The sequence below is a fragment of the Sabethes cyaneus genome, chromosome 2, assembly GCF_943734655.1.
Source record: "Sabethes cyaneus chromosome 2, idSabCyanKW18_F2, whole genome shotgun sequence".
Classification (NCBI taxonomy): domain Eukaryota; kingdom Metazoa; phylum Arthropoda; class Insecta; order Diptera; family Culicidae; genus Sabethes; species Sabethes cyaneus.
The window spans coordinates 140978877-140995121 of record NC_071354.1 but is presented as its reverse complement, the minus strand read 5'-3'; the positions used below and the strand labels follow the sequence as shown (position 1 = coordinate 140995121).

Here is a 16245-nt window from a genome sequence, read left to right as displayed (position 1 = left end):
TTGTTACTTAGGCTGATTAATTAATTACCCTGCCACCTGGCGGTGATTCTATCTATGCATCGCCAATCGTAGCAGCTCTGTTGTGTACAGAAAAAAAATTAACGCGGTTATTAGTAGATTTGCAACAGTGATGGCGAAAACAGTCAAGTAACTTCGATGCTCGATGTTGATGCTTTGTTCGTACTACCGGCTCCGCTCCGGAACGAAAAAGTTGGACATCGTGAGGAACTTCGTGTCCGCCGGATAAAGCCGATCCGGTATTTACAATATACCCCTCCTTCTAAAAAACGACGAGAGCGTCGAACGGAAGCCTGGGTTTGGCTGCCTCATGGTGCTGCACACTTTAAATTGCAGCAGAAGCTGAAGAGAAAGAACGAGAGCGTGGTGACCCCACCGTTCCACACCATGGGCCGGGAGGTTGGAGCAACCGGTCAAATGATGAAAAAGTACTATCCTGGAATAGACATTTTTACGCACAAGCGTCACTCGAAGCAGGCCGTATATGAGCAGTAGGCAATCACCGAGAGGGACCGGCTAAAGTAGCGATTGTATAACATTTCGCCGAATACCATTTCGCGGAAAATCAATTCGCGGATGACCATAACGCGGAATATACTGTTTCGCGGAAAGTACCATTTCGCGGAAAATATTTTTGCGGAAAGTACTATTTCGCGGAAAAATTTTTCGCCGAAAGTACTATTTGGCGGAGAACCACCGCTTATTCAGTTTGAAAGCCGCAAAAAGCGGTTTTCGGCGTTTTGGTACATTCCGCGAAATGGTGTTCCGCGAAACGGTACTCGACGATATGGTCTTCGGCGAAATGTTATACAACCATGGTTTAATAATCCAGTCGTCTTATACTCGAATCTTAGCTGGGAGAGGTTGTTAGAGTCAGTAGGAACGTAGCGCTATCCTATCGCTATCGCTAACCCTGTACTCTGCCAGCTGGCAGCGAAGTCTGTCGAATAAAACTATAAGATCAAGATTCGATAACGGAATGTAGCATCTAAGCTCTGTTTTGCTTTGACATAATTGACGCTGGACGGTAACGATTAGTAGAGGACCGTGTATTTTACGTCCCCCACCAGAATGATAAGCGTTGATATCGAATATATCTTATACACCAAGTTCTTGAGGAATCTCATTCTGTAGCTGGCGATTAGCGAAAAGGGAATGTTCTTCAGAGCTTGTGCATGAACAAGTAGATGCACAGTACACAATACCTTCTTCATCAAGAAGTATCATGCTAAGGAGGATGTGATCTTTTGAGCGGACCTTTTCTCGCTGTACCGTAGAAGCTGTAATTCTGTGGCTAAAACGGAGAAGCAGCTTACCGCCAAGGTCACAGAAGGGCTAAAGAACGTGCCGACGTTCACCTTTTCATTGGCCATGGCTAAGATACCGCCAACTGTCATAAGGTCGACTGGAAGGGCGTCGAAGTATTTTTGTAAAAGGCTTATAAATGAAGGATTAATTCAGAATCAACTAGAATTTCGGGTAACCAACTCCGGCGAAAGCCAGGGTCGTATGCTGACAGCGAAGGAGAGTTCGTTCGAGCTTCGTTGGTCCTCCGGCGACATAAAGGATTGGTGCCGCGGGTTGCAAGGCTAGCATGAAAAACCAAGAGCCAAAGAATGAGAAGCAAAAAAATCGGACTGGAACAATCAGAATAGACCTGTACGACGCAAATGAACCATGGATTGGAAACTCAGGACTTGAAACTATCTATATAGCTTTTATAGTGATGTGCGAGATGCGTAAACAAGTGATTGGGTGGTACCGAATCAATCCTAGAATTTGCAGGTTGAATATCAAGGGCTAATTCTTCAACATATGTACCATGAACGTGCACAGCCATCACTTTAGAAGTACCGGTGACAACAAGGATGTATTCTACGCGCAGTTGGAGAGTGAATACGACCGCTGTCCAAAAAAAGTTATAAAAAATCATGGACAAGAAATGTTTTCCCAGGAAACTGATCAAACTGATCGATTTTTCGATAGGTGCCCTGTGCTGTGTTCAGATTTCGGGTTGAAAGGGCTTCATCCTGGTGGTGGTCTCTCATTAAACCGGTTGTTCTCTACAAGATTGAGAAATGTGAACAATGCTCGAAGAAGCCCTGCGAGTGCCCGGAGTTTTTGAAAGACCGGTGTTCTGATCTGGGGTGGCGTACAGGAGAACGAAGTATGCAAACGGAGGATAAACCATGAGCTCGCACAGCTCTATGGCATACTCGCACAACTTTATGGCCAGTATTTAAAAGGTGGCCAAAACTGGACGGATACGATGAGCAGGGCAAGCTACTAGAATATCGGACATCTACCAAAAATCAAAAACGGTGGTTCAAAATGCTTTTTAACCCATTGCCCTTCTGGTATACAAAAAATTGTACCTTTTCAACTGTTCATTGTGATTGCGCCAAGATGGCTGCCAATGTTCGCCAATTGGCAATTCTTATCATTAATATTTTTTTGAAACGATCATCGTTTCAAAAAAATATTAATATATGCCTGATCGCATTTCAAGGTCATGACTAAAGTCACGAGTTTGGTCAATTCTTATCATGCTAATATAATTTAATGTCAAAATAATGTTTGGAGCATCCTTCTCTATCAATGGTTATTGTTAAGTTAATGGCTTAAATTAATTTTGGTATAACAGTGGTTTTCGGATCAATAAAAATTATCAAGAAAATTTTGTATACAAATATAGTTCTACTTCAACCGTTTCAATTCTTATATTCTAGTTTCCTTATTTGACACTGATATCACACGTTAAAATCCAACTGAAATTTTCAATTGTAACATTATCCAAATTTACATTTCTTTCGACTTGAAATTGTTTCGTGTGAGTGTAATTTTAATTCTAGTTGGAATCACATTCATCATATACTTTTTAATCGCTTTCGTAATGTTATCTGAATATTTTGATATTCAATACCTGATCCCTCTTTGTTTCATAATTGATCCAATATTAAGAGTTAAGAAACTTTACCTGATCCCAGGTAATATTAATCTTTTATTATAAAATACCTTTTTGGAAGAAATGACTAGTCAAACATTACAACCATAAAACAATCAAAGGTCGCAGTGTCATACACAAATGTAATTATGCTATTTTTGCACCATGGAAACATATTTGCTAACTTGTTCTATACAAAACCTAAACAATAGCAATAAAACTGACTTGAGTATAATACAAACATTGCTATTTTTGAGTGGACGTTAGGCTTTACAAAAACAATGCGAAATTCGAATGTCTGTGATGATATTCGGTTCATAGAATACTGCCAATTTGCAAAAGAAAAATCTGTCGCTCTAGCATGGTTACATGATGTTGTTCGATTAAATGCACTTTACATAGTTCAAAGCCATGTACTTAAATAGAACGTTAATTGGCATACACGGTTGCTCTGCTAATTGTGAGTCTGATTGAGTACTCTAAGTCTGCAATGCTAGCTAAAAAATGCGCTCACCCGCATCTTCGCCCTTTTGTTGGCTGAATAGTGATGGCCTTCCTTTATATTTTCTATGCTTAATTAGTGGTAATCTTAATTGGCAATCAAATTTCTCGCCTTGATCAAGGTTAAACAATGGGATGGGTGATAAGAAGAGAAAGTAAAATTATGATTGAAAGATGTATTATATGCTGCTATAGGAATAATTTTATATTGTGTTTTATAAAGTAGCAGAGCGTAGTATTTGGAAAAAGTTTTGATATATCAATAGTGGCAGTTACTAGACCAGGATGTAGTTCGGTTACATTTTTGATGAAACCCCCCTTGTTTGAGAAAAAATGCCAGGAAGTACCTTAACTGGCATGAACTTGTGTTTGAGGGACGAGAAAATTCGTTTTGCGGATTAGTGCGATCCAAAGATAAATGTGTTCTTTCCGTCGCTGTATTCTGCAGAATACACAGGCCAGTGTGATTAAAATTTCTCGTGCTGAGAAGTCACATGAATTACGTTACGATCCTATTATCTCAAACGCTACCAGAAGTCATTCCTCTTACTTTCCATGAGGATTATAGTGTTTCGCTGTCTTCCGTTCCTTCCAGCTTCGCACTTCCTCGCCGTATTCTACAATAGAAAATAAAAATAGAAATGTGTAAACAGGATTATGTTAATCTGGTGTGAATAATATTGTCGAAAATCTTGCTTTGAACAAAACCCGTTGAAAAGTGATTCATTTCAAGTTAACTAATGATTTAAATGAATTAAAATTGTATTGAATATTTGAGATTGATTTGATATATCTCTTAGTGTATATCTGGACAAACGAACGACCAAATTATAAATGCATACTCTTGTTTATTGGTCAAACTGTATCCTTCTAATAGTATAAAATCATAATTTCATTCGGTTTATTCAGAGTAAACGTTCTTGTACAATAAAAATAGCAAATTCACTACAGTTCTTCAACGACCGTATCTCGAATGAAGTGAACCTTTAATCGACTGACAGAAACAGGCTTTCGTAGTCATGCGAGAAAAAAAGCACATACCGGGAAGTGTCTCTATCGGCAACATGTGACCGTTGCCTCTCCTGCAGGCCTCATTGGGGAGAATATTTTCCGGATGAATGACTCCACTACAGCACACTTTCGTTTTCTCGCCGTGGTGGAATTTGACCTGCTTCTTCAGCAGCAGTGAGTTTTGCCGGCAAAAGTCCGAGGGTGAATTTAATGGGGGTGGAACCGGCATCGCTATAGGACGAGAAAAAAAAACAGTCGATACGACAGATTGAAAATAATCCAAGTAATAACACTCTGCGTTGGGGCGTATGTGAAACATAAAAGTATGTCAAGTGTAGACTTATATATTTGTGTAGAAGGCTTCAGAATATTTTGGGATAAAACTCGTCCTTTTCTGAATGGTGAAGCATTCTGCACAAAATTATTGTGTAATTCTTATATACGTCTAACAAAATATGACAATCGTTTTCTGAGGGTCTAGATTGACGTTCATACAGTCGATATCGCAATGTTTGGAATCAACGTATGTAGTGTTTCCTTTACGACCGTTACTCCCACCTAAACGGTCGTTAAACGTTGTCTAACTGGTGATAAATTGTGCACTACTGTTACGTTTACTACTTACTTCCATGAATCGCACCATTCGTTTGGGTTTCTTCCGGTATTAGAGTACAGTTTGTGTGGGGACACATTACCGGACTCCGGATGGATTTCCCCTGGGGTAGACAAGTGGCTGCCGGCGGACTATACTGAATGTTGAGAGACTGTGAAGATAAACAGAGCAACAATAAAAGTGGAAGAGTACAATCAACGTGGAACCCAGCAACAATAAAAATGAAAGAGTAAAATCATTGCCGCAAATGGGTAATTATTACAAACAATTAGCATAAATGGATAATAATTGGAATGCCTGCTCGTCTGAACGTTTTGCATTCTCCTGGTAGGGTTGAAAAAATGTTGAAAAATACAACCTTTTTATTCTTTCAGATTTGTAGGAAGGGGCTCTGGTCTATTAAGCAATGTGAAATAATAAAAAACAGATAGTGTTTAAGATTTAATTTGTCTTTAAGTTATCACAGGATTTGCCTTTAGGCTATACAGGCTAAAGGATATTGACTAATTATATTTCTATATTTTGTAAATTTTCACAGATTTTAATTTAATTTATTTTTGGATTATGCAAAATCTATCTAAGCATCATTTGAATTGCAAATAGAGTATTGATTGTATTGCTAAATTTAAACATTTTTACTGACTTCTTTCAGTAAACGCTGTTAAAAAATACCTCATATCAAAACGATACAATGCTTTTGCCCGTGACGGAAAATCCCCACAGGAATCTTCCGCTGATTAGTAAAATAATACAAGCTAAATATACTTACATTGGTGAAAGAGCAATTCTCCGCTGCGCCTCGACCCGCTCTGTATTCCTGATACTGTGATATCACGCAGAGCAGACAGTATATCTGTGAGTTAGAAAAAGATGAATTTACCTTTGGGTTAAATGCACAACAGTAGCGGATGATTTTGACGTTTCTAGCAATAAGACATTTTGAGGGTAAGGTACGGGGATTGGGTGTCGAAATGATATACTTTTCAACACAATGCCTTTTTTGTTTCAGGACATCTATATGCAAAATTTGAAGACGTTAACTCGGTTTTCAACATTGCATTTGAAATTTTGTAAGAATGAACCAATCTCTTGTTATTTTCATTCCCAAAGATTATGTCCCAGTTTAGCTAAGAAAAATGTGTTGCTCAATGCACTTTACACAAAGCTAAAATTTCCCAAATATTGCAAGTTAGAATTTGATGAGTAAAACTTTTTTAATATCACTGATGGTGGTATACCAATACAAACCTAATACCATATTGAAAGACTTTCAGAATTTCATATCCTATTTCTTATTTCTACCAGCATAGAGCCGAGGTGACTCTTGTCCTATCAAGAATTCCTGTCTACTGTACTCAGTCCTGGGCTACTCGTCGCCAATTCGTTGAGCGTCTCGACACACGCAAGTCGGCTTCAACCTGGTCGAGCCATCTAGCACGTTGAGCCCCGCCCCGTTGGGTGCATGGTACCGTGGGATTCTTGAGAAAAACAGATTTCACTGCACACTCGTCCGACATCCTTGCGACGTGGCCGGCCCACCGTAGTCTCCCAACTTTCGTCAGGTGTACGACGAGAATCTCTCCAAGTAATGCCGTCATCTGTGGTTCATACGTCTACGCCACTCTACGTATGTATCATATGCTGCCCGCGATAATATGAAGCACGCATATCATAATCCGCGATAATATGAAGCGTGGACAAGTTGTACTCCCGACATTCCTGGAGGATTTGTCCGAGAGCGAAAATTTGATCTGTAGTAACGTGGCCCCTATAAAACCTGCCTAACACAACCGTACGAATTCTCTTGCTGTTGGAGATAGATGACGTAAGAAAATCTGAAAGAGTACCTTGTAGGCAAGGTTGACTAGCGTGATGTCGCGGTTATTACAGAAATCTAGCCGATCGCCCTTTTTGTAGATGGGACAAACCACACCTTCCATCCACTCATCTGGTTTCTTGTTTCTTGGTGGTTATTTCTCCTCACAAATCTTTGAAATCATCAAACGAAGTGCCGTTGCTAGTGTTTGAATATTTCTATTTTGTAGAATTTTTTCGGAAATCGGTCCATTTTCGGCTGCTGATCAAATCAGGAGCCAGCACACTGTTATCATTTGTAGGCACACCTAGGATAACTTCCGTTCAATCTCTTTGTGTTATATCGCCGTTGAGATGCTTATCGTAGAACTGCTTCCATCTGTCGAGTACATCGCGCTCGTTTGTGACCAGGTTTCACTGCTCGTCTCCACACAAATCAGACTTCGATGTGTAACCTTTATGAGATTGGTCCACCTTCCCTTAAAACTTGCGCGTCTCAGTAGCCCGGAAAAGTTATTCTAGCTCTTTACGATTGCTTTTTCCTCCTCAGAATCGTGACCAACTTATCCCGCGCTCAGGGCCGGCGCTTCCCTTAAGCAAAACAAGCAATTGCTTGGAGCGCCACTTTGAGGGGGCGCCATTTCGGTTACTTGAAAAACATTGGTATCTATACCTATAAAGAAGGATTTCTGTCTGTCTGTCTGTCTGTCTGTCTGTCCGTATGTTCCTTATAGAATCGAAAACTACTGAACCAATCGGCATAAAAATATGCATGTAGAGGTTTTTTGGGGCCAGGAAAGGTTTTAGTGATGGTTAGAAACCCCTTCCTCCACTAAGAGGGGGGGCTCCCATACAAATGAAACACAAATTTCTGCATAACTCGACAACTAATCAAGCAAATAGAACACAATTTGGCATGTGGGTGTTTTCGGTGACAAGAATTTATTCTATGGTAAATTGAGACCCGTCCCCTCTTTATAAGGGAAATTATAACTCCTCTCCTCTTTAAAAGGGGGGGCTTCCACACAAATTTCCTCATAACTCGAGAACTAATGAAGCAAATGGAACCAAATTTGGCATCTGAAGGTTTTCGAGGGCAAGAATATTTTCTATAGTAAATTAGGACCCCTCCTCACTTTAAGAGGGGGGGCTCCTGTACCAAAGAAACACAATTTTCCTCATAACTCGAGAAGTAATTAAGCAAATGGAACCAAATTTGGTATGTGGGTGTTTTTGGAGGCAACCATTTTTTATATGATGAATTAGGACCCCTTACCTTTTTAAGAGGGGGGGCTCTCATACAAACGAAATACAAATTTCCTCATAACTCGAGAACTAATCAAGCAAATGGAACAAAATTTGGCACGTGGGTGTTTTTAGAGACAAAATTTTTTTCTATGATGAATTGGGACCCCTCCCCAGTTTAGGAAGGGGGGCTTTTATACAAATGAAATGCAAATTTCCTCATAACTCGAGAACTAATCAAGCAAATGGAACCAAATTTGGCATGTGAAAGTTTTCTAGGGCATGAGTATTTTCTATGGTGAATTAGGACCCCTCCCAACCTTAAGAGGGGGGGCTCCTATACAAACGAAATACAAATTTCCTCATAACTCGAGAACTAATCAAACAAATGGAACCAAATTTGGCACGTGGGTGTTTTTGGAGATAAAATTTTTTTCTATGATGAATTGGGACCCCTACCCACTTTAGGAGGGGGGGCTCCTATACAAATGAAATACAAATTTCCTCATAACTCGAGAACTAATCAAGCAAATAGAACCAAATTTGGCATGTGGAGGTTCCTGGAGGCAAAAATGTTTTCTATGGTGAATTAGGATCCCTCCCAACTTTAAGAGGGGTTGCTTCTACACAAATGAAATACAAATTTCCTCATAATTCGAGAACTAATCAAGCAAATGGAACCATATTTGGCATGTGGGTGTTTTTGGAGGCAACCATTTTTTCTATGATGAATTAGGACCCCTTACCTTTTTAAGAAGGGGGGCTCTCATACAAACGAAATACAAATTTCCTCATAACTCTAGAACTAATCAATCAAATGGAACCAAATTTGACATGTAAGTGGTTTTGGACGCAAGATTTTTCTCTATGGTGAATTGAGACCCCTCTCTTCCTTAGAAAGCGAGTTATGGCCCATCTCCCCTTTAAGAGGGTGGGCTTCCATACAAATGAAATGCAAATTTCCTCTTATCTCGAGAACTAATCAAGCAAATGGAACCAAATTTGGCATGTGGGAGATTTTGGAGTCTTGAATTTATTTTACGATAGTTAGAGACCTCTCACCCCTGTGGTAGGGGGATATGGACTCTCATACAAATAAAACAGAAATTTTTGCGAAACTCAAAAACTAATCGAACTCGGGAAATTCGAGACTCTTCCATAAAACATTAGTCAATACAAGACCACAAAAACTTTCTATAGTAACACTAGATCATTCAGGACGAGACGGTCGCGAGTGTTGCCGGTGACCCGCCGTCGGAAGCGCTGTCCACTGGGGGGCTTGCAAAACTCGAGATTGTGGCAAAGATCATCCGAAATTCATGATTTATGTACAACACAGGTTAATTTGTGGCAATACGAAGTTTGTCGGGTCAGCTAGTATTAAATAAATAAGTTATCAATAAAATAACGGTTGTCCATAAATAATGATTAACATAATTTTAGATTCTTTGGTACAGGTTTCTCCTCCTCATCTAGCAGCATAATACCGGGTTAGCTTACTTACTTATTTACTTAGTTGGCTTGTCATCCTAACATAATGCCTGATAAATAAAATTTCTCCAATTTACTCGGTTGTGGTTTACTGCTCTCCAATTGTTTAGGTACCGCATACTTCTCGCCAAATCTCGTTTCACTTGGTCTAACCATCTTGCTCGCTGCGCTCCTAGTCGTCTTATTCCTACCGAATATGAAGCGAACACCATCTTTGCAGGGTAGTTGTCCGGCATTCTTGCAACATGCCCTGCCCATCGTATCCGTCCAGCTTTAGTCACCTTTTGAATTGACCAAACTCGCGATTTTAGTCATGACCTTGAAATGCGGTCAGGCATATATTAATATTTCTTTTTTTTGAAACGATGATTCTACAATTGATGAAGGGACGGTAAGGGAAAGTAATGAAGAAGGATTTTTTAGGGAATGAAGGGGAAAGAGTGGAAAGGAAGGGGGGGGAGGGGGTAATAGGTAGCTATGCTTAACAAGTTGTCGTTGTGACTCCTATCTTTTGTCCAATGCTGGAAGGTGCATGGGTCGAACCAAGCTGTAATCAGAGATTATAACCGGATTTGAACCCACAACACCTGCCAGGGCGTGTGGCTCGCTACCTATTACCCCCCCCCCCTTCCTTTCCACTCTTTCCCCTTCATTCCCTAAAAAATCCTTCTTCATTACTTTCCCTTACCGTCCCTTCATCACTTGTAGAATCATCGTTTCAAAAAAAAAAAAATATTAACACCTTTTGAATGCTGGGTTCACCATACTAGTTCATGGTTCATCCTCAACCTCCATATTTCGTTCTCCTGTATACGCCATATTTCGTTCTCCTGTATATTCTCGAAAACTCGGAGTACTCGCAGGTCCTTCTGAAGCATTAGCCACGGTTCACACCCGTAGAGAACAACAGGTCTAATAAGCGTCATGTATCACCTGCCACCATGTATTGTTCAGCCACCACCACAAATGTTCTGCCGATAACATCCGCTTGTTTCATAACACCTTGATAGCGCTATGTTGAACAGCAGCTGTGAGAGACCTTGAGGAAGCCCTCTGTGTGACTCGAATGCACTCGACAATCTACCCGAGATACGAACACTCCACTGTGTACCGTCCATCATAGATTGATTCATTTTGATGAGCTTTCTGTGGAAGCTACACTCGCCGTTAACTTTCCACAGCTCTTTTCGGTCGATGGTATCATAAGCGGCTTTGAAGCCGACGAGCTAATGATGCGTGGGAACTCTGTATTCGCGGCCCTTTTGGAGGAAGTGCCAAGGCTGCTCGTGCCGTTTCAAGAAGTTCTCTCCACTGTACTCGTTTCTGGGCTATTCATCGTCAATTCATTGATTGTCTCAACACATCCGAATAAATCTTACTTACTTTTCACAACTAAATTTTGGGGGCGTCATTTTAAGGGTTTGCGTGGAAGGACAAATGTGCTAGCGCCGGCCCTGCCCGCGCCGGTCGAATTCTCCCTCGTGCTAATGCTTAGATAGTTTTTTCAAGTACTTCGATTCCTCTCCTTCGCTTGTGGCATTTCCTATTGAACCAATCATTTCGTGCACTCGACGCTTCTTCACCTAGCATCGCAGTTGCGGCCTCATTGATGGCCGAGCGTACCGTTTCTGAGAGTCCGTCTATGAGACTTGAAGCACCTGCCCAGCAAACATTTTCGTACGTATATCAAAGTAACAAATATGATATATGTACCGATATGTATCTAGAAAAATCGCATTCGATGCACGAAACCAGCTTATGCGTACTGTTTTGGAGACGATATACGTACTTCAAATTATATGAAAACATTTCACATTCATAAGTATTTGTATACGATGCAATCCGACTCAACATGACTAGTTCCATAATGCTATACAATTCTGTGACGACAATCGTATGTGAATTAGTTACTATCATTTTGTACGAATAAATGTAAACTAGGGTGCACTTTATTAAGCTTTATGTACGATTTCGAGTTTGTGTAGCGGTATTTAAGACGGTTTCCACACATTATTATACGATTTGTGGTTTGCTGGGTGACTCCACAGAGGAAAGAAAAGCTCCATCCAATTCGCGCGTAGTTCTCGGCAACCCGCGGGTTGCCTATTTGCCAGATGTTTAACCGAGGAGGGCAACTTTGTCGCGAGGTATATACCGTTGATAATTTTTAGCGCACATGAACTGCTGCAAGGTAATGAACCGAGTCGATATTCGCACCCTGTAGGGTAATGTTGTTTGAGAAAAACCGGCCACCAATGGACGATTTGTTGATTTGTTGCAAAGTTGATGCATCGCTGGCCGTTGTCTTTCGTGTCAGTGTGCAGGTTATCACCCGGTTAGGTTAGGTTATGCCCGAACACCACTTTAAACATCGCTTCCCTGCCAATTTGAGCGTTCATATTCCCGATGCCGATCTAGCATAGAACGCTTACTTCGCGTTATAGGGTCTGTCTTCGTCTGGACAGTGCACGTTAATAATGGTCTAGTTGAAGAAGGGGCCTATTTTCCTCAACATACACATCCTCTCGTTGATCGCCTTTCAGTCCATCACGCGATACTGCATTCTGCCCATCACTACAAAATTCGTTCCCAGGTCGTTAGTTGCTTCACCGCTCTGGTAAAATTGGGCCTTGCCGCCACAGATCCTCCATATATTCTCGCCTTTGCGACAGTTCTCATGCAGTGCCAAGATGCAGAACCTTCGGAGTTCTGACTGATCATGCACCCTGTCGCCACCCACGAAATTCAGCGATTTGCAGTTTTATGTACCAAGCCTCCATTTCATGTCTATATTTCGTTGCTATTATGCATACCGAATGCTCCGAGTTGAATTTCCTTGATTATGCGAAGTAGAAAAGTTTAAATAGGTTGCCTAACTGAGCAATGCTCAAAAATGTTGACAGCCCTGCATGACGACGAATATAAAACGCATTCAGCGCATACAGTTTTACCCCTGGTAGTATTCTTTTGTCTGTCAGCCCATGGACATGACTACCGGACAGCTGACAGTGTTTGTCTTTCTCAGTTTTCTACCCTTCAAAACAATTCATTCATAAATTGAAGTGTTGAATGATGGCTCTACTAACCTGTCAGTCAATTTTCTTGCTCTTGACGATCTCAAAGCTTAGTTTTTTTTAACTGCCCGCTTTTTAAAAGCAACTAAAATCTGGCTGAAGGAAAATAATTAAAACCTTGGAGCAATGTTGACGTTTATTGTAATTTCGGCAGTTGTTGGCTGTTCATAGTGATGTCCGTTAATCGTTCGATTAATTCAACTAATCGAATAGCTATAAAAATATTCGAATAATTTTTAATCGAATACTGCCAGCACGAGTAGTTGAATTAATCGAATAGTTCAAAGGAAATAATATGAATGCGAATAATCCCCGAATAATGGCCGCTAATCGTTCATAATCGTTCGATTAATCGAATTAATGAAAAAAGTATTCGAATATTTCTAATCGAATACCACTAGTACGAATAGTTGAATTAATCGAATAGTGCAGACAACGCTCGCCGATTAATCGGTAATCGAATAATTGAAAATTTCGGACATCACTAGCTGTTCAAAATGAATGAATGATTCACATTTGATTTCATTAACTATTTTCGAAAATGAATGAATGTAGAGAACAACACGAACATGAACGCAAATGATTCGCAACAATCGTTGTTTTCAGGTTGGTAATGCTGAGTTCATTTCAATTTTGCTAGAAACAGCAAAGAATGAGTAGTATATTGCATCATTTCAGGCGTATTGCATGAATTGAATATGATATTTATAAGCACTGCTGCTGAGTCTTCGTGATGGGGCTGGGTGTAGAAATACTTAAAGGTGAGAGATACGCGGAAGCAGCCATCTTGGGAGCCAATCGAGCAGCGAAAATTGTCAAAAGGGAGCCAATTGAACCCGCATACTGTTTGCTTAAATGTTGATTAACAAGTAAATAATTGAAATATTAATGAAATCTACTTAAGCTATTGTCACGCACCTTGAATATTATACTCGGACACAGTATGTATAAAACTTTGCAATGCATTTTACACTGATTAAGTTGAAAGATATATCCCTCTATTGTGCAAATTGATGTAAATAAAACTGAAACGGATCATGTTGAAAACAATCAAGTCACACTGCTACAGCATATTGCTCCGCAGCAAATGCTGACAATTTTTGTACACTGATGCCAAATCGTGGGCTTTAGTTTCCGCGTATCTCTTACTGTGAGTATTTCTAGCTGGGTGTGTGGGGGATATGAGTTGTTGGTTAAGAAGCTAAGGACCCCTAGCTAATGTTACACATTATCCAGCCGTTCACCAAGTTTTAAAATGAGACATATGATTCGCTAAATTTAAATAACAAAATTAATTGTTAAATGGTTAGTTGAAACCTCCTATTATTGTTAGTAAACTGCAAACTAAAGTAATTTTGAAAGTCTCTATCTTATAGTATATAAATGTTTCCGAGCGTGATTCGAGAAAAATAACTAAAGAGCTGCTGAGAGGAGATTATTTTAAGCTATTAGAACATCTGTGTGGTGCCCAAAAGAGAATATTGTTATATAAATTGAATGTGAAAAAATTAAATTTGGAATAGCACTCCGTACCCGTACCATATATCTGCCCCAAGCATGAATTCTCTATGAGCGTTCCCACGACTTCGAGGAAAACTCATCAATCATTACGAAAATATGAGCATTGTTGTTTTCAATATTTACTGTCAGTACTTATCGCTTGAACCTGAACGAGCATTAAATGCAAATTTTACTGTATTGCATTTCGCTCACTTAGGCAGTGCCGGTAACATTTATTTTTCCTAGGAATACGTACCGGAGCATACTAAACAAAACAGGTGCATATTACTATCAACTACCCGTGACGGTGGGGTTTTTATGCACATTTGAGGAAGATCTTTTGGGACCACCTCAAGTGAGCTTTTCCCCACCCTACACTTCATGTAGACCATTAAAGGTCAGATGAATAGCAAAATAAAAATAAAATAAAATAAAATAAAACTATAGGATGTAAAATCACAACGTTGTCACGTAGACGAATTATCATATAGAAGTGATTTCACAATTAGTTTTGAAAATCAGTACAGATCACCGTAGGCGCACAATATACACATGAGTGAAAGTGTAGGAAAGAGGACATGAGTATAGGAAAGTAAGGACAAGCAATATGCCTTTTCAATTTTATGGATAAAATTCAGAAAACACATGTTTGTAGTGTGGAGTCAGTTGACAGATTGTTGAACACTAATCCTTGCACTCCAATCTGTCGCACTTGAAAGCTGGATGGCAAAAATGGTAGAGTCATCAGCTAGTACTTCGTCTCCAACAGATGTGATTTTTGAACATATTTACAAGCATGAAGTACTATTTGAAAATAAATTAGTAATGGTATGCGAAACAACTATTACACTAAGAGCTGGTGTGATATTTTCAACAACAGAGCAACAGCAAATCATTCATAATGAGAGTAAACTCGATAGGCTTAGATTTTCTAAATTGAAATCAGAATCAGAATGAAACCGCCCACTTTTCTGAAGCTAACTTTAACCAATCAAGGGTGGTACACATCATCCTAAACAGTTTTGTTGAAAAACCACGATTCAAGCATCATCTACTACAATTCATTTCGCTTAACTGAGTCATACGCCGCCTTAAAATCGATGAATAGATGGTTAATTAACAATTTAATTTCTATAGTAATTCGTAAAAGATCGTCTATCTTCGTCTGTTTGTAGACCTATTTCGAGCCAAAAACTTGAGTATTTACGGATATAATTTTCTCAAAAACTAGTAACAAAGTATGGTGTTTATTTTGACAGAAAGGTGTCTGAAACCCAATGTGAGCTCCTAATTTTCTAACACATATTTTATTCAGGACATACGATTCTAGACGCTGTTGGGAAAAACAAGTTGGTAAATACTTGTAACGTTGTACGTATAAGTTATAAAACGTATCGCAGCTGAGACGGCGTGTGTACAAATCAGTGTTGGAATTGGACTGAATTATGGCAATAAAACAAGCAATACTCACATTAAGACACATAATGAAGAAATCAATTGTGAACAACATCGCTGTGACTGGTTCGAATCGTAGCTGCAGGGGAGAAAATAAGATAGAAAAGAAACAAAAATGATATTAATGTAGATAACAAATTGGTTGTGATTATTTCGACAACTGCCCGGCGGGCAATAGTTGATTTTATTTTCGGCAAATATTTGAGCAACAGTTCATGAGGGGTTTGAGAGTTTTTTCACGTGTTTCGCAGGATGACGCATCATTATACTCGGCTCCAAATAGGCATTTATTTGTAAGTGAGGGAATTATTTTTTACTGGGGTTTAAATTGACTGAGAATATTTTATAATTGTACTGAATAACAAAAGAATATATAATTTAAAAGCAGCAGAAGCATGATGCAGTACTGCGATTATGACGTCCCGTCCATATGCTATTAAATACTACTTACCGTCTGAATCACAATTAAATATATGAAATGAGCACATTCCACCAGTAAATCAGCAATCATAACGATAATCCATGGCACCAAGAATGCTCGGTTGTCCTTTATATGCAAATTAAAAAAAGAATGGTGT

General features: G+C 39.5%; 1 protein-coding gene across 1 annotated transcript in view; it reads right to left on the bottom strand.

Annotated features, from left to right (window-relative positions):
• Positions 1–2718: 2718 nt before the first annotated feature.
• The window catches only part of LOC128738822 (uncharacterized), a 142174-nt gene continuing 128647 nt past the window's right edge, over positions 2719–16245 (bottom strand). Inside the window, exons 5-10 of the mRNA XM_053834231.1 lie at positions 16119–16214; positions 15684–15746; positions 5857–5940; positions 5100–5238; positions 4505–4705; positions 2719–4080 (exon numbers count right to left, since the gene is read on the bottom strand). Of these exons, the coding sequence (XP_053690206.1) occupies positions 4010–4080; positions 4505–4705; positions 5100–5238; positions 5857–5940; positions 15684–15746; positions 16119–16214 (654 nt within the window). The 3' untranslated portion in view covers positions 2719–4009. The remainder of the gene's footprint in view (positions 4081–4504; positions 4706–5099; positions 5239–5856; positions 5941–15683; positions 15747–16118; positions 16215–16245) is intronic.